We start from the raw sequence: 25,392 nt of genomic DNA on the forward strand, positions 1-25,392 counted from the left end.
AACAGCGTCTGCGTATAGTTGAAAAACAATACTGCGTGAAATAACGGCAGAAATCAATGTGGTGCATACGGCGAACGTTTCCGTTAGGACAGGGCAGTAAAATTGGGCATTAATGGGCCATGGCAGCAGACGACCGACGCAAGTGCCTTTGCTAACAGTAGAGATGGGCAAAACTGTTCTTTTCAGAGATCGGATCAGAACTGTCCACTCCCTGAAATGAACTAGCTCTTTTTCATGACTCACCACTCATTCACAATAGAAAATAAATGGAAGGCACATTGCCTTTAAACTTGGTTTATTCCAGTACTATACCTGTATTTTGATCTTATTTGATCCTACTTTGAAGTAACACAGATAATGAGTAAGAATTTTGTATTGTTTATTGAAATTTCCACGATATGACAAAGTTTTTGATTATTGATTTATTTTGCACTATCGTGGTTTTTTGGGTGATCGGAAAATGTTGTAACTTGAGATTTACATTAACAATATATTTGGCTACAATGTATTAAAATTTCATTATCCTCGTACAAATATATCGCAAGCCATATATTTTTAAAGTGAACGTTTCCTTCCGAAGACGCCTAAAATCGCAAAATCCGTACCAGAATAAGAAAAAAATATATATAAATTTGACTGTAAGACTAAAGTGCTGCATGTAGCCTTACGCAGAATAAAACAAGCAAAATATTGGTGTATCACATTTTGCTATACGTTTATTGGTTTGCTCGTAATTAAAGCATAAATTCGAGTGTCCATAATAAAAATCGTATAGTAAGAGGAGTCGTCAGGAACATAATCTGATCAGTTTAAACAAATAAAAATAAAATAAAAACAAATGATGTATACATAACATAATAATGTAATATACATAGCGGTATTACTACGAAGAACAATATCCAGTAGAGACGAACTCCGATGCAGAGGCGCTGAGTCAAGCAGGTCGAGCCGCGAGCTGTATTACTGCGTGAGCTAAGACCACAGAGACCAGAGTGACACCTGAGTTGCTTTGCTCAACGCTCTGGCTAGAGTCGAGAACGGTGGGGTGAGCGTTGAGCGGGCGAGTTCCGAGGGTGGGGGGAGCGGTGAACGGCCACCAGTCACCCGCTCCGAGACAAGTCGCCCGTTCTCTTGCGAGCTGGTTGTTGCAAGTAGTTCTTATGTTCTCCGCTAGGCGGCTCTCTGTCCTGTTGCTCGCATCAACTGCCCAGAGGGCAGGACGTGCGACTGAAACGATCGCTGACAGAGTGCGATACTAAGTTGAGCTGCGCCAGACACTGCATGCGGCACAGGAAGCACAGAGACGGCATGGCATATGTGAAACACAAAATCCAATGGGGCACTGCACAATGCAGGCAGCTAAGGTAGAAGCAGGGCAGAGGCCGGCGCTGGCTGCGTTGTGTGGCCTGTAGTGTGCTCTGACCAGCAGAGGCCCCACTGATATGCTCCGTCTCTCTCTCTCTCTCTCTGCTGTGGGAAACGTTTGGAGCTACCGTTCTTTTTTTCTGAATCACTGATTGTTCACTCCTTTGAAAGATTCAACTCTATGAATCAGTTCAGGAGCGGATCCCCCATCTCTAGCTAACAGCAGGACACTGCATGAGCACCTTTCCTGGGCTCGTGACCACATCAGTTGGACCATGGACGACTGTAAAATCGTGCTCTGGTCAGGTTAGTCTCGATCTCAGTTAGTAAGAGCTGGTGGTAGGGTTCGAGTGTGGCGCAGACTCCACGACGGTGTAGTTCCAACTTGTCAACAATGCACTCTGCAAGTTGGTGGTGACTTCATAACGGTGGGGTCTGTGTTTACAGGGAATGGACTCTATCCTCTGGTCCAACAGAACCCACCATTGATTGGAAATGGTTATGTTCGGCTACATGGAGATCACATGCAGGCATTCATTGGCTTCGTGTTCCCAGGCAACAGTGGAATTTTTATTGATGACAATGCATCATGGCAGCGCGCCGCAATTGTTCGTGACTGTAGAACATTCTCGACAATTCGAACGAATGATTTCGCCACCGTGATGGCCCGGCGTGAATCCCACCTCATATTTACGGGACATAATCGAGGGGTTCGTTCGTGCACAGAACCCTGCATCGGCAACATTTTCACAATCATGGACGGCAATCGACGCAACATGGCTCAGTATGACGAGTCCGCGCCAACTCGAGTTGCTGCAGTACGTATATACAGGGCTATTACAAATGATTGAAGCGATTTCATGAATTTACTGTAGCTCCATTCATTGACATATGGTCACGACACACTACAGATACGTAGAAAAACTCATAAAGATTTGTTCGGCTGAAGCCGCACTTCAGGTTTCTGCCGCCAGAGCGCTCGAGAGCGCAGTCAGACAAAATGGCGACAGGAGCCGAGAAAGCGTATGTCGTGCTTGAAATGCACTCACATCAGTCAGTCATAACAGTGCAACGACACTTCAGGACGAAGTTCAACAAAGATCCACCAACTGCTAACTTCATTCGGCGATGGTATGCGCAGTTTAAAGCTTCTGGATGCCTCCGTAAGGGGAAATCAACGGGTCGGCCTGCAGTGAGCGAAGAAACGGTTGAACGCGTGCGGGCAAGTTTCACGCGTGGCCCGCGGAAGTCGACGAATAAAGCAAGCAGGGAGCTAAACGTACCACAGCCGACGGTTTCGAAAATCTTACGGAAAAGGCTAAAGCAGAAGCCTTACCGTTTACAATTGCTACAAGCCCTGACACCCGATGACAAAGTCAAACGCTTTGAATTTTCGGCGCGGTTGCAACAGCTCATGGAAGAGGATGCGTTCAGTGCGAAACTTGTCTTCAGTGACGAAGCAACATTTTTTCTTAATGGTGAGGTGAACAGACACAATGTGCGAATCTGGGTGGTAGAGAATCCTCACGCATTCGTGCAGAAAATTCACAATTCACCAAAAGTTAACGTGTTTTGTGCAATCTCACGGTTTAAAGTTTACGGCCCCTTTTTCTTCTGCGAAAAAAACGTTACAGGACACGTGTATCTGGAAGTGCTGGAAAATTGGCTCATGCCACAACTGGAGACCGACAGCGCCGACTTCATCTTCCATCGTGATGTTCGGCATTTCTTAAACAGGAGATTGGAAAACCGATGGATCGGTCGTGGTGGAGATCATGATCAGCAATTCATGTCATGGCCTCCACGCTCTCCCGACTTAACCCCATGCGATTTCTTTCTGTGGGGTTATGTGAAAGATTCAGTGTTTAAAGCTCCTCTACCAAGAAACGTGCCAGAACTGCGAGCTCGCATCAACGATGCTTTCGAACTCATTGATGGGGACATGCTGCGCCGAGTGTGGGAGGAACTTGATTATCGGCTTGATGTCTGCCGAATCACTAAAGGGGCACATATCGAACATTTGTGAATGCCTAAAACAACTTTTTGAGTTTTTGTATGTGTGTGCAAAGCATTGTGAAAATATCTCAAATATTAAAGTTATTGTAGAGCTGTGAAATCGCTTCAATCATTTGTAATAACCCTGTATATCCACACTTATATATTGCCAAGGTTGATGTATCAACAGATCGCAAAAAAGAGAGCTTGCAAGGCATTGCATTACTGCACTAAAGCTTCACCAAAGTCTGATATTGCACAGCGACTTTGCAGCAGGATATGGGCAAGGGTAAATACATCAATCGGTTATGCTAAGAAATTAATCACTGATGTAGAAGGGGTTGGCCACACGTTAATTCTCTAGGCTATCTTTAAGCTATTGAAAATGGTTGTCCCTGAATAATAGACACCTTTCTGGATCAAAGTAGGTGACTTTATAAAGATTGGTTCTCCTTCGAATTCCGCGAACTGAGCTGTTCGCTTGAAAGAAATATGTGTTTTATTAAGAAACAAATATACTCAGAAGTAACAGGTAGCACATGAAATTGCTTGAACAAACTTCTGCACGACTTTCTTGAGCTCGCACCACAAATAATTCGTAATGCACCCGTTCGAATCCAGAAGCGTTTGGTGTAGTCTGACGTGTATTTCTCCCAAAATCTGATACTGTGCGACAATATCGAATGAAAGTAAGAAAATCATTACAGCTTTTTTAGGTCACGTATGTCTGAATACATTCGCATTCCAAACAAAAAATCGTTCATTCATGGTAACCGTTCTGTTGCTGCTCTTCCTAACTGAACAGACGATGTTTTAATTTCAAGAAGTGGTCAACTTTGTGTATTGCATGTCCTCGCATTTTACGTATATGTTACATGGCAAGCACTTGCAGGGTCTCAACTGCAAGTAGAGAATTTTGTCCAAGATACCTGAATTGGTCCCAAATAAATTGTTCACGGACACGATAATCTCATTAACGTATCTTTCTAAAGTAACATTAGATTTGCCATGTAATACAATGTTTCTATCATCTACAAGCAAAACAAACTTCTCACTTTGGTAGTGTTGGTGCTGGAGGGTCATTAATATTTATTTTTGCAATCATCAGGCTTCACACTGTCCCGGCGGGAACTTCTCCTGCGCCAACCTCTTCATATCAGGGTAGTACGTACAGTAATACAAGCGAGAAAAAGTAGTGGGCCTAGGATGGAACCTTGTGGGACACCACGTCAAATTACGAGTAGTTCCCATTCAGACGCTTCATGTCAGATGGTTCCTTTGTTGACGTCGTGAGATGCATGTTCGACGGACCTAGATTTGGTCGCATCCTCTGTTGAGTAGCACACGCATATGTAGTAGTGTGTTCTTGTAAAACTGCCTTTTGTCATCGGACAGTGGATATAAAGGCTCACGAGTTGTCACATGTGTTGCTGCATATTCAAATGTGAGGGGGGGCCGCGCAATTCGTGACAAGGCGCCTCTAAACCACGCGGCCACTCCGCGCGGCTTGCTGCATATCATGTCCCTCTGTGTATCCAACAAGATCAACTTGGGTATCGATGGTATTATTTGTGCGGATAGCTCAGCGTAGCGGCACGCTTAGGTCGCACGAACTGGATCTTGTCGGAGAGTGTTCTGAAGGGCACTTCGTGACATGTGCGTTCTTCCTCCGGAGGGAGGACACCCCACCCCCCTCCCATCGCAATGTCTAGTACAGATTTGAGGACAACAGGGCAGCACGTATTAGATAAATGTATTTAGTGGTTAGTTTACAGTTGATATGTTCTCTATTTTATCAAACAATGGGACGAATGTTATGATCCTTAAGATATTGTGAAATGGCCGACATGCTACCAAAATAGTCAGGGAGAATGTTTTCATTGGGGTGGGTGACTATCCTAGATGTTTTTAAGTGTTAAGACCCTAAGGTTCTTTTGTCTTAATTCTGTAGTTCAGTTCAGTTAATACTGTATTTTGATATCACATATTAACACTGAAGAAGTTGATAGTTTTATATTCTTCCTGAATGGAGGTCCCACAGGGTGGAATTGACATTTTCATGTCAACTACATGGTGGAGTACGTTAGGGTCTCAAGTGTCACTTCCAACAGCCATTGACCGTGGTGGGCCGTGTTTCGCTAGTAATCAGCAAAACACAATTTGTCGTCATCATACAGATCCCTGAAAAGAACCATAACTCTTTAAACGGCACTATAGCCTATTGGTTAAGTTATTTAGCTAGTAGCTATGCTGAAGGTTACGTGTTCGAGTTCCTCAGTAGTCCAGTCAAAATTTAAAGGAAAAAATTCGTGCAGGCGCAAATTTTTGTACAGTGGTATAGGAGAGGGCCATCAACAACATGATACACTACTGGCCATTAAAGTTGCTACACCACGAAGACGACGTGCTACAGACGCGAAATTCAACCGACAGGAAGAAGATGCTGTGATAGGCAAATGATTAGCTTTTCAGAGCATTCACACAAGGTTGGCGCCGGTGGCGACACCTACAACGTGCTGACATGAGGAACGTTTCCAACCGATTTCTCATACACAAACAGCAGTTGACCGGCGTTGCCTGCTGAAACGTTGTTGTGATGCCTCGTGTAAGGAGGAGAAATGCATACCATCACATTTCCGATTTTGATAAAGGTCGCATTGTAGCCTATCGCGATTGCGGTTTATCATATCGCGACATTGCTGCTCGCGTTGGTCGAGATCCAATGACTGTTAGAAGAATATGGAATCGGTGGGGTCAGAAGGGTAACACAGAACGCCGTGCTGGATCCCAACGGCGTCGTATCACTGGCAGTCGAGATGACGCGCATCTTATGCTTATGGATGTAACGGATCGTGCAGCCACGTCTCAAACCCTGAGTCAACAGGTGGGGATGTTTGCAAGACAACAACCATCTGCACGAACAGTTCGACAACGTTTGCAGCAGCATGAACTATCAGCTCATAACCATGGTTGCAGTTGCCCTTGACGCTGCCATCACAGACAGGGGCGCCTGCCTCAACGACGAACCTGGGTGCACGTATGGCAAAACGTCATTTTTCGGATGAATCCAAGTTCTGTTTACAGCATCACGATGGTCGCATTCGTGTTTGGCGACATCGCGGTGAACGCACATTGGAAGCGTGTATTCGTCATCGCTATACTGGCGTATAACCTGGCGTGATGGTCTGGGGTGCCATTGGTTACACGTCTCGGTCACCTCTTGTTCGCATTGACGGCACTTTGAACAGTGGACGTTACATTTAAGATGTGTTACGACCCGTGGCTCTACACAGAAAATGTTCGACTGCTCCCCTGGCCAGCACATTCTCCAGATCTCTCACCAATTGAAAACGTATGGTCAATGATGGTCGAGCAACTGGCTCGTCACAATACGCCAGTCACTGCTCTTGATGAACTCTGGTATCGTGTCGAAGCTGCATGGGCAGCTAGCTGTACCTGTACACGCCATCCAAGCTCTGTTTGACTCAATGCCCAGGCGTATCAAGGCCGTTATTACGGCCAGAGGTGGTTGTTCTGGGTACTGATTTCTCAGGATCTATGCACCCAAATTGCGTGAAAATGTAATCACATGTCAGTTCTAGTATAATATATTTCTCCACTGAATATCCGTTTATCATCTGCATTTCTTCTTGGTGCAGCAATTTTAATGGCCAGTAGTGTAAAAATGTTCACAGGAGGGGTGTGATCGTGATGGTGGGGGTGCGTTTGAAGGTCACTTTTTAGGCTGTTTTTTAAACTACGTCAAACTTCCTACAGGAAAGATCCGACTCATTGTTTCACTATGGCTAGTGTTTTAAGCATCGGAAATTTGCAGATTATTAGCAACGGTATTTTAATGGTATTAAATTACCCTTTACTGTTAAATGAAATGTATTAATAATACATATGAAATACGTGTAATTCGACTAGGTATAGCAGAACCATGTTAAGGGATAAATAATGCTCTGGAGGTGGTGTAACAGGGTGGAGGGTTGAGGAGTAGGGGTAGGGCAGAAGAGCAAGGGATGGTAGGCTGCCGGATTGTCATCATTAACTTCCCTCCTTGATAGGTCTGCAAACTGATGATTGAGAAGATGATTCCCCACTCTACCTACTCCACTACGTGAGAAGAGGCAACTGCAGCGTTTTTCACAAAGTTACACCGAACCTCCGCAGTGCGCGTTATGAATCACTGGAGACGCAGTGCGCGCGCATGCTCGGAGCTGTTTATTTTCCATAAAATCGGTTAACACTACGTGGAAAACAGTTGTAGCTATATCAAGCTACTAATAACACTAACGCAAGAAACGCATATGGGAAGACTACGTAAAACTCTGCATACTGTACTACAATGCACAGGGGTAACTGATTCTTAGTCATCCTGTGCCGCTGCTATGCCTTAGCGTTTTTTCCGGGAAAGAAGACTTCCTGGACGACGAGGACTGCCCGGTTTTTAGTTTACAGACAGATTGTACCTCCCCAGCATTTCCTGGTTTCTTCTCTTGACAGAGCTCGTGTTTACACGAGATAATTGACTTATTTTCAGTTGAGTACATATTTGCAGTTGCTAAGTCACTTTTTATGCAAAACACGTTCCTATAAACAACGGCTCAGAAGTGTTTAATCTGCAAGTGTGACGTATGTAGTTCAAAATGGTTCAAATGGCTCTGAGCACTATGGGACTTAACATCTGAGGTCATAAGTCCCCTAAAACTTAGAACTATTTAAACCTAACTAACCTAAGGACATCACACACATCCATGCCCGAGGCAGCATTCGAACCTGCGACCGTAGCGGTCGCGCTGTTCCAGACTGTAGAGCCTAGAAACGCTCGGCCACCCCGGCCGGCCTATTCAGGAATTGCTGGCACCTTTAGAGTGGGCTGCACTCAGTGGAGGCAATCACCACACATCCACAGTATCTCTTACAAGATGGTGTGGGTATGTCTGTTGGAGTGTTCAAGTCTAGAACAATGATCTGCTGTATGCATTGCTTGACTGAAATTCGTTAACACGTAGGTGACCTACTGGTGTTGCAGAGGGAGACAATTTAAGTCCCTGGGATTCTTCAGATGTTGGAAGAGCTTACACTGGGGTGATGAATTTGAAACCCCTCACGCCATGAAAAGTATCCCGGCCAGTGGTACTAGAGACAATAAAATCGACATTGCCAAAAAATATTGACGTAGGACAGGCTCTTCAGTGTGGTAGACATCTGAGAGGCGCAGCTGCAGTGCATATTCACGTAAGAGCTCAATTAACAACTGCAAGTACATACTCGTTGAATACACTGACAGTAACTGCGCTGTATAAACAGGAGCTAAGTCAGGTTATTTTGTCTGTTCACGCAGAAGTGGACAGGCAATGCTGGGAAGGTTTAGTCTGTAAACTAAATCTGAGCATCGCTAATGTTGGGGGAAGTTGTCTTTCCCAGAAGAGCGCTACGGCAGGCGTACTGGAATTTTCCTGTAGCACTGTAGAAGAGTGTGCAAAGTTTTACGTAGAGTCCGTCCGTTTGCATTTCCTGTGTTAGTATTATCAGCTACTATTTCCTGTAGTGTTAACGGACTTTGCGAAAAATAAACACTAGCGGGTAGCGATTCATAAGCGCGCTGCCGAGGGCTGACACAACTTTGTGAAACACAACGTAGTTGCTTCAGATAATGGTATAGAGAGAGCAAGGAATCAGCTGATAAGTCTTCAGTTTCCAGACCTATGAAAGAGGTAAGCGGATGATGACAACCCGGCGACCTACGTTCCTTTAAGCTTCTATCCCCCACTCCCCACCCTTGATCCTTTTACAACAGAACATAATTTATTTCTTAATACGGCTATCCGGCACTTAAAATTTGTTCTTAATCCACTTCGTTTAACAAGAAAAATTAATTTTATACCATTAAAACTATAATAGTTTCCATTTCTCCATCCCCTGCGATGCGGAAATTACTCATTGTAGTGAAAAAAAAATGAATCCGCCGTTTCCTGTAGGAAATTTGATGTAGTTTAATTTTGTACTGGGAAACATTTTCGCTAGCATCTGCGGTTTTAGAGATATTAAAAAAACCTAAAATGTGTGACCTTTAAACACATCCCCAATCCCACACTCATATCCGACCGGTGGGGACTTTAACTGTGTTTCAATGGACCTCTTCCCTACCACTCAACAAAAGTTTGCGACTACACGAATTTTTTCTCCTATTCAACCTTTTTTGGTCTTCGGTGACTGGGCTACATAGGTTGTACACATTTTAATAATATTTATCGAAAAGATTAATCATTATTTTTATTCAATTAACTGGTTTAAATTTACATATTTTTTAATTCTAATGCTTTGCCGCCTCATTTGAATCACACCTCTGTACTAACTTTTACATTCGCTCCCACTTTTCTTGTTTTCCTTCTTTCTTCATCTATAATATTTATCCAAGTGACTTTAATTATGTTTATTTATTTAGTTCGATTTAATTTCTTCCTCTTTACCGTTTTGTATTTTCATCCATGTAATTGCAATTGTTATTTTGTTTGGATTTAATTTCATGTATAATGCCTTCTTTCGTCTAATTCTTCTCTGCGTCATGATGACTAAAATATTTCAAAATCACTGCGGGCAATAAGGTATTTTTTTGTCAAAGCAGGTTCAAATGGTTCAAATGGCTCTGAGCGCTATGGGACTTAACATCTGAGGTCATCAGTCCCCTAGAACTTAGGACTACTTAAACCTAACTAACCTAAGGACATCAAACACATCCATGCCCGAGGCAGGTTTTGAACCTGCGACCGTAACTGTCGCGAGGTTCCGGACTGAAGCGCCTAGAATCGCTCGGCTACTCCGGCCAGCTATCAAAGCAGGCATGACGGAATTTCGGTCGATGTTTGACCACGCCAGCGAGAACAAACAATTTATTTGTCGTTCTCTATCATTTATATAAAAGATTTATATTATTTTTATTCAATTAACTATTTTAAATTTATATATTTTTTATTCTATATCTTCGCCACGTCATTTGAATCACAGTACTAACTTTTTAATTCGCTCCCACTTTTCTTCTTTTCATTCTTTTTTCATCTGTACTATTTATCCAGATGGCTTCAATTATTTTTATTTACTTACTTCGATTTAATTTCTTCCTTTTTACCATTTTGTATATTTTCATCCATGTTATTGCAATTGTTATTTTGTTTGGATTTAATTTCATTTATAATGCCTTCTTTCGTTTAAATCTTCTCTGCGCTCTGCGTCATGGTAGCTAAAATATTTCCAATGCGTGTGAAATCTTACGGGACTTAACTCCTAAGGTCATCAGTCCCGAAGCTTACACACTACTTAACCGCCGGCCCTGGTGGCCGAGCGTTTCTAGGCGGTTCAGTCTGGAACCGCGCGACCGCTACGGTCGCAGGTTCGAATCCTGCCTCGGGCATGGATGTGTGTGATGTCCTTAGGTTAGTTAGGTTTAAGTAGTTCTAAGTTCTAGGGGACTGATGACCTGAGATGTTAAGTCCCATAGTGCTCAGAGCCATTTGAACCATTTTTGAACTACTTAACCTAAATAATCCGAAGGACAAACACACACCCATGCCCGAGGGAGGACTCGAACCTCCGCCGGGACCAGGCGTACAGTGATAACTAAAATATTTAAAAATCACCGTGGGCAATAAGATTTCTTTTGTCAAAGAAGGCATGGCGGAATTTCGGTCGATGTTTGACCACGCCAGCGAGAATAAACGATTTATTTGTCGTTGCCCACCACGAAGTGAAATTAGTAATTTGTGCACTATTAGTTTAGTTAACGACGTCGAGCCCTGGTCTACGGATGACTACGGCACTCACACTGTACTTAGGCTTCGGGTGTTCCTCTCCTGCCAGAGCTGACCTCGTGGTCCCGTGATGAGTCACGGGCTCCACTTGGTATTTGCAGTGCGTGACGCACATCTGCGTATCAGCGGGCCGGATGCAGGATTCTCGGCTCCATCGCTACAATCAGGAACACACAGCCCAGGGAAACTGGCGGTTTCCACTTGGGACAGCAAGGAGCTCCGACCGAACTCCACCTCTCCCACAGCAGGACAACAGTATTTTATACGACGCAGCCGCCGACTTTGCGTCACGCAATTCTTCGTCCATGAGAAGAGGTCGACCAGTAGAAACGAAAAATGTAAATGATTAAAGTGGCGTACAGCTGCCTCAGACTTTTCCAGTAGTTTTACAGCGGCCGTTCATTAGGCACTCTACGTCAAGCTGTAGTGGCAGAAAACCACCACTAATGAAGGGGCCCACTGCAAAGCCACGAGTCGTGTGATAGGCCTAAGTCCAGCGATGTCGCCTGTATCTTGCAGTGTACATCACTATATGCTGACCAGAAAAAGGAATAAAAGTTCAGACAGGAAAAACAAAAAGTTTAAGGAATGACTGTGCATTTTTATTTTGTCTGGGACGGCAAGGGGCGTGGAAGACCGGTTGTACGAAATGGATAACGTCTTAAAAAAAGGTAATAGGACGACCATTAAGAACAGTAGAACATATGTAACGCAATGTAGTCATGAGGCGGAGCCGAGGATGTTAACTTAGGAAATGAGACACTAAAGTTAGTAGATGAAGTATGCTGTTTGGGCAGCAAAATAACTGACGATGGCCAAAGAGCAGAATGCCAGTAGGAAGACTTAAAGTACTAGCATGTCTTTTCTTACAATATTTATCTGGAATGCACTCTCATATGTAAGTGAAACAAGGACGATAAACCTTTCAGCAAGAATAAAATAAAAGTTTTTCAAATGTTATTCTACACGAGAATGCTGAAGATGAGATGTAGATGACTGATTTTGAGGTTGGGAATGTACTGGAAGGGAAAGAGCTTTTTGATTTAAAAAAAAAATTCATCAAAAACGCTAGACTGCTTGTAGGGATAGGTTGATATCACAAATCCTGCTGCTGTGTGGGGCATAAAATTGTACAGGGAGAGCGAATACAGTAAGCAGAGCCGAATGGATATAGGCTGCAATAGTCACACAGAGATGAAGGGATTTGTACAGGTTAAGCTGGCGAGGAGAGCTGCATGAAACATTTTTCCGAAAAAAACTGCATAATAAAAGTAACTCGCTGTTTAATTATTACGAGTTTCTGCCACACAATTTGCGTAAGTCTTAGGATACGATGAGCACAGTCTACAGAAGATGCGTGCTGTCATTTCGGATTTTGGATACAAGAAGTAATAATTAAAAAACTGTACCCAGTACTTGTTTTGCAGTTCGGGCCCACTGGTAGTCATAATGCTAAACGTTCCTTCCAGTTGTAACTGCCACGGTAATGTTGACGTTGTTAATTTTACATGCCAGTATGAAAACTTGTTCGTATTGCAGCTTACGAGCGTTCAGCCTCTAAATGCAACTTACGCATTCATCGAGCTCTCAAGCGAGTAGAAGTGTTTTCTCCGTTTAGTTGTGGATCCATTTTGATGGAATGACAAAGAATAGAACGAACTAAGCTGGGCCGAAGTAAAACTAGACATAGTACGGTCGTTATCTTCAGTTGGACTACTTAACTGATCTCATTCCAAGTTAAAAAGAAGAAACTTCCGTTCAGAGGACCTGGTGTGTCATTGAATATTCCCTGTTGTTTACTATCGTGTTACGTATGTGAAGACACCTTTCATTGATTAGACCTGTTCCGCGTGGCCGACGACTGCCTGCAAGGCATAACGAGGAGCCATCCATGATCGTGGGGAATGTGACAGCGTGTCGCCAATCCTTCCAGTCGTCACTGCCAGTGGGTGAATCCTGATGGCGGCGCTGCTTCTGAGTTCAAGCAGCTCCTGATCTGACCTTACGAGGCTGTTTAGACTCCTTCCCAGACCTCCCTACCACTCAGGACAAAACTGAGGAGTTACTAGGAAGAGAAGCCGGGTCCTTCCGCATGGGAGGCAGGGACGTTAAACATTCGGCTACGGAGATGGTCAGTATGCTTACGTTTCCCAGAGAGTACTTCGGTACCAAAGAGAATCAAGAGTATGTGGCCCCTGCTATGCGCGGTCGTCGCTGAAGGATTCACAGCTGGGTATATTCCAAGGAAGGAATCGTGTAAGTCTGCGGCACACATGTAGCTGGAGCTCTACATCCACGGGTGTACAGGTTTACCTGTCAAATCAACCTGACGTCTGCTGTGGATGCACGATTTAGGCAGCCAGTTCATCGGTTCACCATAAACTCCACCATGACTGTTCAACGACAATCCAGTTTTGACACGCCGTAACTGTTTTAACACAGGAAGAAAGTGTTATGTGATGTATAGAATGCATGAAGAAAAGAGAAGTGTATTCAATTGTCAGTTTGTTATACTAAAGAAGGGCAATTTAGGGCTTACGGTGCCGTCGGCGAGGAGATCATTAGGGACGGAGCAGAAACTCGGTTTAGGCAATCTAACGTGCTGTAAGCTATTTAGAGACGCGTAAATCTGAATGGCAGGACACGGACTTTGGCCATTTAATGCGTTACAGTAAATTATTATATTTTACTTAATTTTAATATCTTTGTGTTTTTTTACAAAAAAATGGTACAAATGGCTCTGAGCACTATGGGACTTAACGTCTGAGGTCATCAGTCCCCCAGAACGTAAAACAAACCTAACTAACCTAAGGACATCACACACGTCCATGGCCGAGGCAGGATTCGAACCTGCGACCGTAGCAGCAGCGCGGTTCCTGACTGAAGCGCCTAGAACTGCTTGGCCACACTGGCCGGCTGTTTTTTTTACATGTGAATACGAGTTTCCAACATTACCTTGTTTGCCCAAGAAACTCAACAGCTTGATCTGAAACTACTTCCTGATTTCAAAGTATGGTTCGCTTTCTTTCAGTTTCTTTCGACAGTTAATTCCAGTTCTTATACTGGGAACTACTGTCAGTCGGTCGACAGTGAGTTCTATTTCTTTCAAGGATTCCATTAGTTTTGAATATGCCAGTTTCTTCTCCACTATCATGTTAATCTCTAGTGTAAGGTTCAGTACACTTCGTCCCGCCGCCTTGTGTTTGTCTATCTTTCTACTCATTACGACTTACCAGAACAACTGACGTCCGCAGCTCGTGGTCTCGCGGTCGCGTTCTCGCTTCCCGAGCACGGGGTCCCGGGATCAATTCCCAGCGGGGTCAGGGATTTTCACCCAGATGGCTGCGTGTTCGTGTTGTCGGCATCATTTCATCATCATTCGTGCAAGTGGCGAGACTGGACTGAGCAAAGATTGGGAATTTGTACGGGCGCTGATAAACGAGCAGTTGAGCGCCCCACAAACCAAACATCATCATCGACCGACTGACACCTTGGAAAAGCAGCAGCTGACTTGCACATTCATCACTTGTGAAGGTATATCGCGTAACTTGGGGCATTTGCCCCGGTCGCCTGCACAAGTAAACACACTCTTTCATCCACACGTTCTCATTTGACTGCACAAGCGCTTTCGCACAGGCAAACCTCGAAGGCATAACAGACAAGCCTTTCCCCTGTATTCACTGCAGCTTGGGCGATTAAGTTGGTTAGCGACCTCTCAACATACGGAAGGGAAGGATGTCAGGCGAAACCAACTTGCAGGTGAAAAGAAGTAGTTTATGTATACACCTGGATCTCCATCAGGCCCACAAAAGCATTGCCCCAGAAATGAGTTACAAGGGCTCTAATGCTCCAGATCGACCAAGGTCTTCGGGAGGCCGGCCTTGTTCATCCCAAAAGAAATCCATAATATTCCCATTTGGGACTTCCTGTGCCTCACTCACAGCTCTTTGCTGAAAACAACGAAATTCTTCAAAAGCGATACATAGATTCATACACACACACACACACACACATACACACATAAACATTCATAAGAGTTTGAATATTGAATGGGTCACTGTCTGAGAAATTAAAAGTAGTTTCAATCCCCCAATTTCGATCCAGATTTTCGGGAGATTTCCCACGGATTAAGGCAAAAGCCATAGTTGGTAATCCCAACTAGGAATCTCTTTGCCCTACTACAATCTAGCCTGGTACTTCTTCGAAAAAAACCAAGGCTCTGTAATGGGCTGGATCTCCTTCTTCTATCGCTTTCAGAATGGAAAGTACAAAATGTTCTACCCTGAACACATCCAACCTGGGAGCTGACATCTCGCGGCTAGATATGAGCGCGCTTGGAAGTGAACTGTATGAGGTTTTCGCGAGCAGAGATTTAGCAAAGCACAGTAAGCAATTGAAATGACGTAGTTGGTACTCACCGAAGCCGGCGAGGAACTGGTCGATGGTGAGGTATCCGTTCCCGTGGACGTCGAGCGAGTCGAAGACTGCCTCCAGCTGCTCCGGCGTCAGAGGCATCTCCCCGCGCATGCGCTGTGGACACACAAACAGAAGAGCGGCGGTCAAGGTCACGCGGCAGCAGTCTCCAGTTACCTGCCTCTGCCTCTGCGCGCTGGAATTACACCGCCTTGTTAATCGCTGATTACGCGAGCAAGGACGCCGTCCAGGGATATTTCCAGCACCTGTGGTTCTGCCAGCAGGGGAGGGGAGGCGAGAGCGAGAGGCTGAGTAGGGCAACAACAGGCGAGCTCGCGATGATGCAGCGGGCCAATAAAGCGAATATTCAAGAACGTTCACTGCAGATCGTGAATGACTTTTACAATACACCAATCATTTCCATACATTCTGCAGACAATGGTCTCCGGAATGAAGAAAGAAGTCAGAGCTATATATTTAAGTATTATACAACATTACCAAAGCATAACGTCTGACAACACTAATTCTAAGTACACAATAACCTAAAACATTGACTTTTAGAGGTCCTGTGGAGATATCCCTCAGTGGAGCAGAAAGAGTTGCCCAAAATTATGTTCCCTAATTCAGTCCGCCACATTTCACAATGTGCCCTGTCAGGCTCTCAAATACTCATGTTCCTCTACTAATGTTAAGCCCTTGAAGCCTCTGCACAAGTTGATTTTGGTCCTAACGTTATATTCATATTTCGCACTTCTTTTAAAGATGGAAAAATGTTGATAACGACAAAGCACAATAATGTATTGTGTAACAGTTACCTAATTGCCAATTTTTATTAGAGGTCTCGGCTAGATGTTGTACGAGTACAACTGACACAACAATCAATTATCGTAGATCACATAGAACACTTTGAAAAATTATCGGTGCAAGTTCAGGTTCCCCAAAATATGATTCCGTAAGTTACCAGTTAATGCAAATAAGCGAAATGAACTAATTTTTTTCATTTTCAAATCACATGTAGCAATGGTCATGTGCGCGGCAAACGAAATTAAACTAGGTTCGTCCTTAATGCTGAACAGCATGTTTTCTAACTAATGTTTTAGTTTATTGGATTTCAAATTAAAAATTACTGCTTTCTACATTTTGTATGTCATTGTCGAAGAACCTTATTTTTATAGCTTGTGGAGTTTTATGAGAAGTACCCTACTGCATGTATGAGTCAAAATTCGATGATAATCCACTTTTCTTGAATCATCTGCTGTTCCTTATTTGTAGAAAATGAACTAACTTTTCGTCTGTCAGTCGATGTTTGTATTATTTCAAGCTGGCTGGTTACGGGCAGTGTGGTCCATCTTTAGATCATTTCTCGTAGTTACGTAGTGGCCAGACTTAACGGTACTATTAGTTAGTTTCGCTGTTAAAATCAAAGAAGTTCGGGGCTTGCTGCTGGTCGTCGTTAACTACAAACCACGATATTTCCACTGCTCCCCCCAGTTATCTACAGGTGAACCATCGAACTCACAACAGTTTCACTGTTGAGTATATGGCAGTGAAATTGATAGTTCCATTAAGACTGTTGCTCTGTAATTATGAAGGTCTAACAGTGTTTCACAGGTGAAAAATAAGTCTATTTTCCATCTGTTGATATTTCTGAACATTTCATTAGTTGTCTTTTCTGTAAAGGGACTGGTACCACTTTTCATTTCTTTACTTGCATCATAAAAATAGTTGGATCTTCTGAAACTGAAAGTGAGAAATCGTTTATCCAGACTTTCAGAAAAAAAACAGAGGGCCCAGAATCAATTCTTGTGGTACACAATGTCTCATTGCTTCAAATTCTTAGTGACTATTGTTACGTCATTAACATAGAATAGGCAGACTTCGCTTTGCGGCTTTCAAATAAGATGAAATCGCTTAAACGGCAATGTCTGCTATTCCACAATATTTTATTTTTGCATGAAAGTATTATGGTTCACACAATCAATGTCTTTAGCCAGGTCACAAAGTACTCCCAATGGCAGGAATTTGTGGTTTATTGATTCTAATATATATTTCTGTCCAGATAAATACAGCCGTTTCAGGTGGCCTTTCCTTTCAAAATCGAACTCGTTTGCTGTTGAATGTGTTTTCTTTTAGTAAACGATTATAAAATCTATTGTTCATTATCTTTTCGATTTTTTTAAATTTTGGCAATAAGGGGGTTTATCCAGCTGAGCAAGCTAGAAAACTTTGAAATGCATGTAAAAATTACAACACTGTATAATGAAGGCTTTCCCAGTCTGTTGTCTCAGTTGCTGGTGAATCATCTTTGATGTATGGTCGCGGCTTATTCGTTCCCCAGATTTCGTCCAGACATGTGACAGACATCAACACAGCGCTTGAACCATATCGTGAAATCATGACGCTTGATCATATCACTATAATGAATTAACGTGTTAGCCGTTATTTGGCATTAAATACATAAGCTAGAAAAAGTTTAGAAAAGGTTTGAAGCTATGCTTAAACTTTGTTTTTTGGAAGCCACTAAGTATGAAACACTGCTTGAATACAGTCTGTGAAATTTGCGCTCCGTTTTAAGAAAAAGGAAGTTCACACGTCTCAGTGTTTATGACGTCACATCTCCTGAATGATGTGTCGTACAACGATATAATTTTTCAGGTACATTCAGTAGAATATGTGGATATTATCTGCAAATTGTGCTACGAACAGAGTCCATAGTAAATAAGTCATAAATTAACGCGTCGGGTCTGATGTTTAAGTTTTACTGTATGAGCAGTGAAAACAATAATGGTTCTTTCTTTTACAATTTTGTGGCGGGTGTCAGCGAGAAAAAGTTTTGCAAAAGGTTTAAAATTACGTTCAAAGTCTGCTGGAAGTCACTAAGTGCTCTCATTCCCAAATACTGGATGAATGAAATCCAAGTATTCATCAGTTAAGCATCCTGAAGACAATCACATAGTTTCTAACTGTAATACTTGTCTTACTGTGTTTTAAACATAAGATCATACCTGTTAACGAGTAGCTTATTAAAATATTTTAAATTCAACAACAACGCGTAGTACTAAAAATCTAATTTTTGTCGCCCCTGGGAGCCCCTAGGTAGGCAACTTCATCGATAGTCGCTTAGTAATACAGATCTCTGTCGACCTGGTGTGGTTTAAGATCGAAACAATTCGAAAATAAGCTCAGGAGCAAACGGAACTTAGTTGATTTGGCAGTTTCCCAGTTTAAGCTGTAACTATGATTTTGTGAAAACATGTACCGTGCTTCCACAGTTTTTTCCCTCTACAACAGGTAAGTACAGAAGATGGTGTTACAGCTGCAGTACCCGACAATCTAGGGAATGAAACTGTAATGAAAATAGCAACTGATGATGGCACAGGGCGCTGAAACATCTTTGCTCAGAATAATAACAGTTGATTACATATTAGACGGAAATGACTTACCGTAATTTAATCCTCAAATACGGCCACTGGTAGAGGTTTAAAGCCAGACTTCAATGATAGTTTATTTTTAATACAGGGCTATTACAAATGATTGAATAGTTTATTTTTAATACAGTGGGGAGATCGAGTTACTGTAAGCTTTTCCTGTTGGCTGTTAGCTTTTCTTAATTTATATTTTGACCATTTTCATGGCAGTACTCGCAGAATGCAAAGGATGAATAAATGAATGGGCACCATGTTTGTTATCATGTCGTAATCGTTCACTGTGGTTACGCCTGGCGCTGAAACATCCAAAATGGAAACAATACTAAAATAGGAATTGCACCAAAAGCCAATTCACTGCAGTTGTATCTTTCGTTGTCAATTGTATTCTGCACACATAAAGACAGGAAGGTTACGCACGAGCCTATGTCTTTACATTTTGTTCACTATTTTTGAAATTACGAAATACTAGAGGTGATCCGGCTGTGGGAGACACGAGTGCTCACGCACTGCTCAGAGGGCGTGCTTCGTGAATGGAGGGGTGAGCCCGGCTGGACACGGTCGGTACACACACTGACTGCCGGCTGCCAGCTGTAACGGCACCCACTCACAAGGGCATCACGCGGCCTTACACAGAAGAGCTCCGCAACTGTGGGAATGTAGCAAAACAGCCAAGACTTGCCAACGGGAACCGAGCTCTTTGACGATTCTCAGTTCACGAACCGAGGCAGAAAATCCGCGTTTCACTTCTGAAATCTGCATGACGATAGCCACTATACTTGTCATAAGGGAGGTATTGTATTTTCGACTCATGTGTTCACAAGCTACGGACAACGCAAGAAGGAACATTTGTATTTGAACCTGTATGTCAGCGTCCTAAAAGAATGAGAGGAAGGAAAGCACATTGTGATTTAAGGTCCAGTTGACACGATGTCATTAGGGACTGAGTACAAGCTCAAAATGAAGAAGGATGAGAAAGGAAAATACATTTTGAAACGTCCCCTTTAAACAATTATACATGACTGTGCTTAAACCGACACACAATATTTTTAGCGCAACGCAATCTGACTTACAATAATCCCTACAAAAGAATGGCCCTGACTAGCATTAACCTATACGTTTCACAAATCACTCACCTCACAAAAATCTTCGTTACTCGAACTACTGCAATACAGCGAGCGCCACTACTGCCAGCTAAATAAAAGATTCAAACTACTGAAGGCACTAACTACTGATAGGCATAGTTAGCAAATGAAAGATTTTGATAGAGAACAAACAATGTATTTACCTTAATAGTGTTGAAAAATCATAATATACATAGCAGTTCATGATATCCAGTATTACAAATTTCAAAACTCCGCCATCTCTCTCTCCACATCCACCACTGCTGGCGGCTCACCTCCAACTGCGCAACGCTACGCGCTGTTAACAGCCAACAGCCCAACACTACAATGGCAGACAACAATGCAAACTAGCCACAGACTGCACACAGCACAGTCAGTGATTTTCATACAGAGCGCTACGTGGCGTTACCAATAAGAAAACCTAAACAGCTAAACAGCCTACTTACACTTTCTAAAAGGAATCATCCCGAAACAAGCGATATGCAGACAGAATCGAAGAGTGGTGATGATATTGTGTGGCAGAAAGTAATGAACCGAAAGATTATACGTGCATAATATCGAGTTGATGTACCTATAGAGCGCAGTACAACAGCTATTCTGCTTGGCGTTGATTCGATAAGTCCTTGGTAGGTTTTCATAGCTACACTATGTGATCAAAAGTATCCGGACATCTGGCTGAAAATGGCTTACAAGTTTGGAATTCAGTATGGTGTTAGCCCACCCTTAGACTTGATGACAGCTTCCACTCTGCAGGCATACCTTCAATCAGGTGCTGGAAGGTTTCTTGGGGAATGGCAGCCCATTCTTCACAGAGTGCTGCATTGAGGAGAGGTATCGATGTCGGTCGGTGAGGCCTGGCACGAATTCGCCGTTGCAAAAGATTCCGGTGTTCTGTAGGATTCAGGTCAGGGCTCTGTGCAGGCCAGTCCTTTACACGTATGTTATTGTCGTCTAACCACTCCGTCACAGGCCGTGCATTATGAATAGGTGCTCGATCACGTTCAAAGAAGCAACCGCCATCCCCGAATTGCTCTTCAACAGTGGGGACCAAGAACGTCCTTAAAACATCAATGTAGGCCTGTGCTGTGATAGTGCCACGCAAAACAACAACGGGTCCAAGCCCCTGCACGAAAAACGCGACCACTGCATAACACCACCGCCTCCGAATTTTACTTTTGGCACTACACACGTTGCCAGATGACGTTCACCGGGCATTCGCCATTACCACACCCTGCCATCGGATCGCCACATTGTGTACCGTGATTCGTCACGCCACACAACTTTTTCCCACTGCCACTGTTCAATCGTCCAATATTTACGCTCCTTTCACCAAGCGAGGCGAAGTTTGGCATTTATCGGCGTGATGTGCCATTCGACCATGAAATCCAAGTTTTCTCACCTACGGCCTAACTGTCATAGTACTTGCAGAGGATCGTGATGCAGTTTGGAATTCCCGTGTGACGGTCTGGATAGATTCCTGTCTATTACAAATTACCACCCTGTTCAACTGTCGGCGGTCTCTGTCAGTCAACAGAAGAGGTCGGCCTGTACGCTTTTGTGCCGTACGTGTCCCTTCACGTTTCGACTTCGCTATCACATCGGAAACAGTGGACCTAGGGACATTTAGGAGTGTGGAAATCTCGCGTACAGACGTATGACGCAAGTAAGTAACACTCAATGTTGGAAGTCCGGGAGTTCCGCGGAGCGTCCCATTCTGCTCTCTCACGGTGTCTAATGACAACTGAGGTCGCTGGTATGCAGTACCTAGCAGTAGGTGGCAGCACAATGCACCTAATATGAAAAACGTATGCTTTTGGGGGTGTCCGGGTACTTTTGATCACATAGTGTATGTGGCAACAGATGTCTACCACTGGTCATACTATTCTCGTAAATTAGGGACCATTGGGCGCACGGAAGTGGCCCTCGATACTGTTCCAGATTTGTTCCGTCGGGTGGATTTGGTGCTCAAGACATCTACATAAGTTTAGTACCATGCTTCTCAAACCACTGCAGCCTGATGCTAATCTTGAGACATTAACAGTTATCATGCTGGAAGACGTTACTGCCATCGGGGAAGACAACATGCACAGTGGTGTGTACGTGACACACATTATAATTTGCCGGCCGTAGTGGCCGAACGGTTCTAGGCGCTACAGTATGGAACCGTGCGACCGCTACGGTCGCAGTTTCGAATCCAGCCTCGGGCATGGATATGTGTGATGTCCTTAGGTTAGTTAGGTTTAAGTAGCTCTAAGTTCTAGCGGACTGATGACCTAAGATGTTGAGCCCCATAGTGCTCAGAGCCATTATAATTTTCCTAGCCCACAGCTGCCTGACATTTTTGACAACTACCACAAACCGCATCAAAGCCCAGGTGAATGTCCCCACTATATAATACTGCCTCCACCGATCTGCATCCATAGCGCGGACTGTATTTCGAGTAACCGTTTGTCTGCATGACGGTGTAGCTGGACCAAGCGTAATAAGAAACGTGATTCATCCGACAAGGCTACAGGTTTCCATAGTTGCACTGTCCAACCTCGATGAGCCTAAGCATGCTGCAATCGCAATTGCCGATGATTCTTGAGAACAAGCAAGTTTAGCAGCGCTAGCATTTTCAAGTGAGAGAAGGTGCGGTGGCATATTGCATTAACCTCTGGCAGTCAGTGAGCAGGCATGCCGTCATTCGGGTTAAGGCAAAACGTTGTTGAAATATTAGGAGACGGGCTAGGCTCGGTTGGAGTCACCTGTCAGTCAGCTGTAATTTATACACAGACAAAGGGATTTCTCCGTTATCGGGCTTTCGGTGGTGTTGCTGACTGCTTCACCAGAATCGACGCACAGGTATAACAGGTGCGATAGCTGTTGCTTTTGTAGCAGATTCATTCGCTGCGCACCAACCTTCCAGGGAAATGGGGTTAAACCGGACGGGGAGGCAACATGGAGCCGCCAACGGCAGCCTTGGGTTCGAGTCTCTGTCGCAGTACCAGATTCATGTGTTGAGTCCGCCTTCCAGACTTGGTGACGCAGCGCAGTGGGTCTTCCCAGCTCACTCCAGCAGCAGCCAGAGTCCTGCCCAGGGGCAGTGGGTCCCACCCCGGACACGGCAGCCGCCTTCCGACAAGCCGGTGGGCGTGCTTCCTCGCTGCACGCTTCTGTCACCCACATGTGGTCATTCATAGAGGGTTGGGCTACGTCTGCAAACTTTCTGTCCGTCTCCATGCGTCGCTGACGACGGTGCTGCGGCTCACCCAACTGGGACGAGTTGTTGCCAGCTGGATGGTCGCTAGGAATCTCCCGGCCGGCTGCCAGCCTTCTTTCTGTGGGACTGGGAAGAGGGGGGATCGCATCTCCCCATATGGACGCAGTGCTGATGTACGAGTTGATTATGATAGCTGCTTCTCTCTGGGCCTACACGGACCTGCCACCCACCCTGGACTCGCAGCCATTTGATGACGCAGCCACCGTGCTACTCCTCAAGACTGTTGTACAGCGCTAGTCCGCTACTGAATCCCCTGTTCAGCTACGTGCACTCAGAGGTAGGGTTCGAAACGCTTGTACCGGCACCGGCATTTTTAAATGCGATCACCGCCCGCGGTGGCCGACCGGTTCTAGGCGCTTCAGTCCGGAACCGCGCGACTGCTACGGTCGCAGGTTCGAATCCTGCCTCGGGCATGGATGCGTGTGGTATCCTTAGGTTAGTTAGGTTTAAGTAGTTCTAAGTTCTAGGGGACTGATGACCTCAGATGTTAAGTCCCATAGTGCTCAGAGCCATTTGAACCATTTTTAAATGCGATCCATAACTACGCTAAGTATTGAAAATCGAATTTTTGTTGTCTCTAGAAGCCGTTAGACATCATTGTATTCTACCGCCACATCTTCAAGAGATATTCTGTCGCCACATCTTCCACAGATCGCCGTCTATACTGCGTGATGAGGTGTGGACGTCCAACATTTTGTCACCTTGTTCAGCCATTTTCCACAGATGCTTACTGTGGTGTCACCGCCAGACACCACACTTGCTAGGTGGTAGCCTTTAAATCGGCCGCGGTCCATTAGTATACGTCGGACCCGCGTGTCGCCACTGTCAGTGATAGCAGACCGAGCGCCACCACACGGCAGGTCTAGAGAGACGTACTAGCACTCGCCCCAGTTGTACAGCCGACGTTGCTAGCCATGGTTCACTGACAATCACGCTCTCATTTGCCAAGACGATAGTTAGCATAGCCTTCAGCTAAGTCATTTGCTACGACCTAGCAAGGCGCCATCACCAAGTATATTGAAATGGAGATTATATCTGTACAAGAGCGATGTTATACAATTATGGATTAAAGTTAAGTATTCCAGCAGCTACGTACTCGTACTTTTCTTTATAGCATTCATTACGTATCCTGTTTCAGACCTCACGCCAGCCTGCGTGAGTTTAAGCGCGTGCCTTTCGGCTTCCTCTCATTGTGTCTAGACTGTCTTGTCTAGACACAACACTTACGACACTAGCCAGTGAACAGCTGACCCTTTTACCGTTTCCTCGATGCTCGTTTTCTGCTCCTGGCCAATAACAATCTGCCCTTTGTCAAAGTGCAGTGTGTTTATTTGTGCCCCATGTTGTCGCTAGAATAATTCCCCATTCGCCTCTGCTCAACTTATACAGGGCCGTTAATCAAAAGTTTTGAATATTTTGAGAGGTCGTAGTACCCACCTAAACAAGTATAATAAGTGTAATAAATCGGGGTAATATTTCAGGCACTAGAGAGACAGGCAGTCCAAAATATACACGTAATAAGTTTATTCCCCGAACACAACTTTAACTAAGTCTTCTATATACTATGGTAGTAAAGTTCCTCGACGTCCCAAATTAAGCAAGTGAAAAATAAACAACAGTTCTTCACTGGCGAACAAATTAAAGTTCCTGAATCAAAAAATAAATAAGTTCCTCAAGAAGTGAAAATCTTCAACTGGTATGTAACAGCACAACACTCTTTGAAGGCGTGCAAAATCGTGAAGCCTGAGTAAAGTTCAACGTAAAATAAGTTCCTAAATTTTACAAGCTGGGACATAGTCGCGAATACGAACAGTGATCCAGCTACTGTCAAATGTTTATTTACTCCAGTCTTTGGTCACAATATGAAGTCCTTTGGTGATGACCGGTTTCAGTCAGTAATGACCATCTTCAGATCTGTTCTACACCATGTCATATTGTGACAAAGCCGTAATGGCATCGTCAAAAGTGTATTGAGTGTATTTATATGTTCTGAA

At 44.1% G+C, this 25,392-nt stretch overlaps 1 protein-coding gene across 2 annotated transcripts in view; it reads right to left on the reverse strand.

Annotated features, from left to right (window-relative positions):
- Positions 1 to 25,392, reverse strand: part of LOC124577539 (EF-hand calcium-binding domain-containing protein 4A-like) — a 797,374-nt gene that overhangs the window by 78,224 nt on the left and 693,758 nt on the right. For both annotated transcript variants that reach the window (XM_047131228.1, XM_047131239.1), the window contains one exon: positions 15,593 to 15,704. In XM_047131228.1, coding sequence (XP_046987184.1) covers positions 15,593 to 15,704 — 112 coding nt within the window. The remainder of the gene's footprint in view (positions 1 to 15,592; positions 15,705 to 25,392) is intronic.

Source organism: Schistocerca americana, chromosome 1, assembly GCF_021461395.2.
Source record: "Schistocerca americana isolate TAMUIC-IGC-003095 chromosome 1, iqSchAmer2.1, whole genome shotgun sequence".
NCBI classification, from domain to species: domain Eukaryota; kingdom Metazoa; phylum Arthropoda; class Insecta; order Orthoptera; family Acrididae; genus Schistocerca; species Schistocerca americana.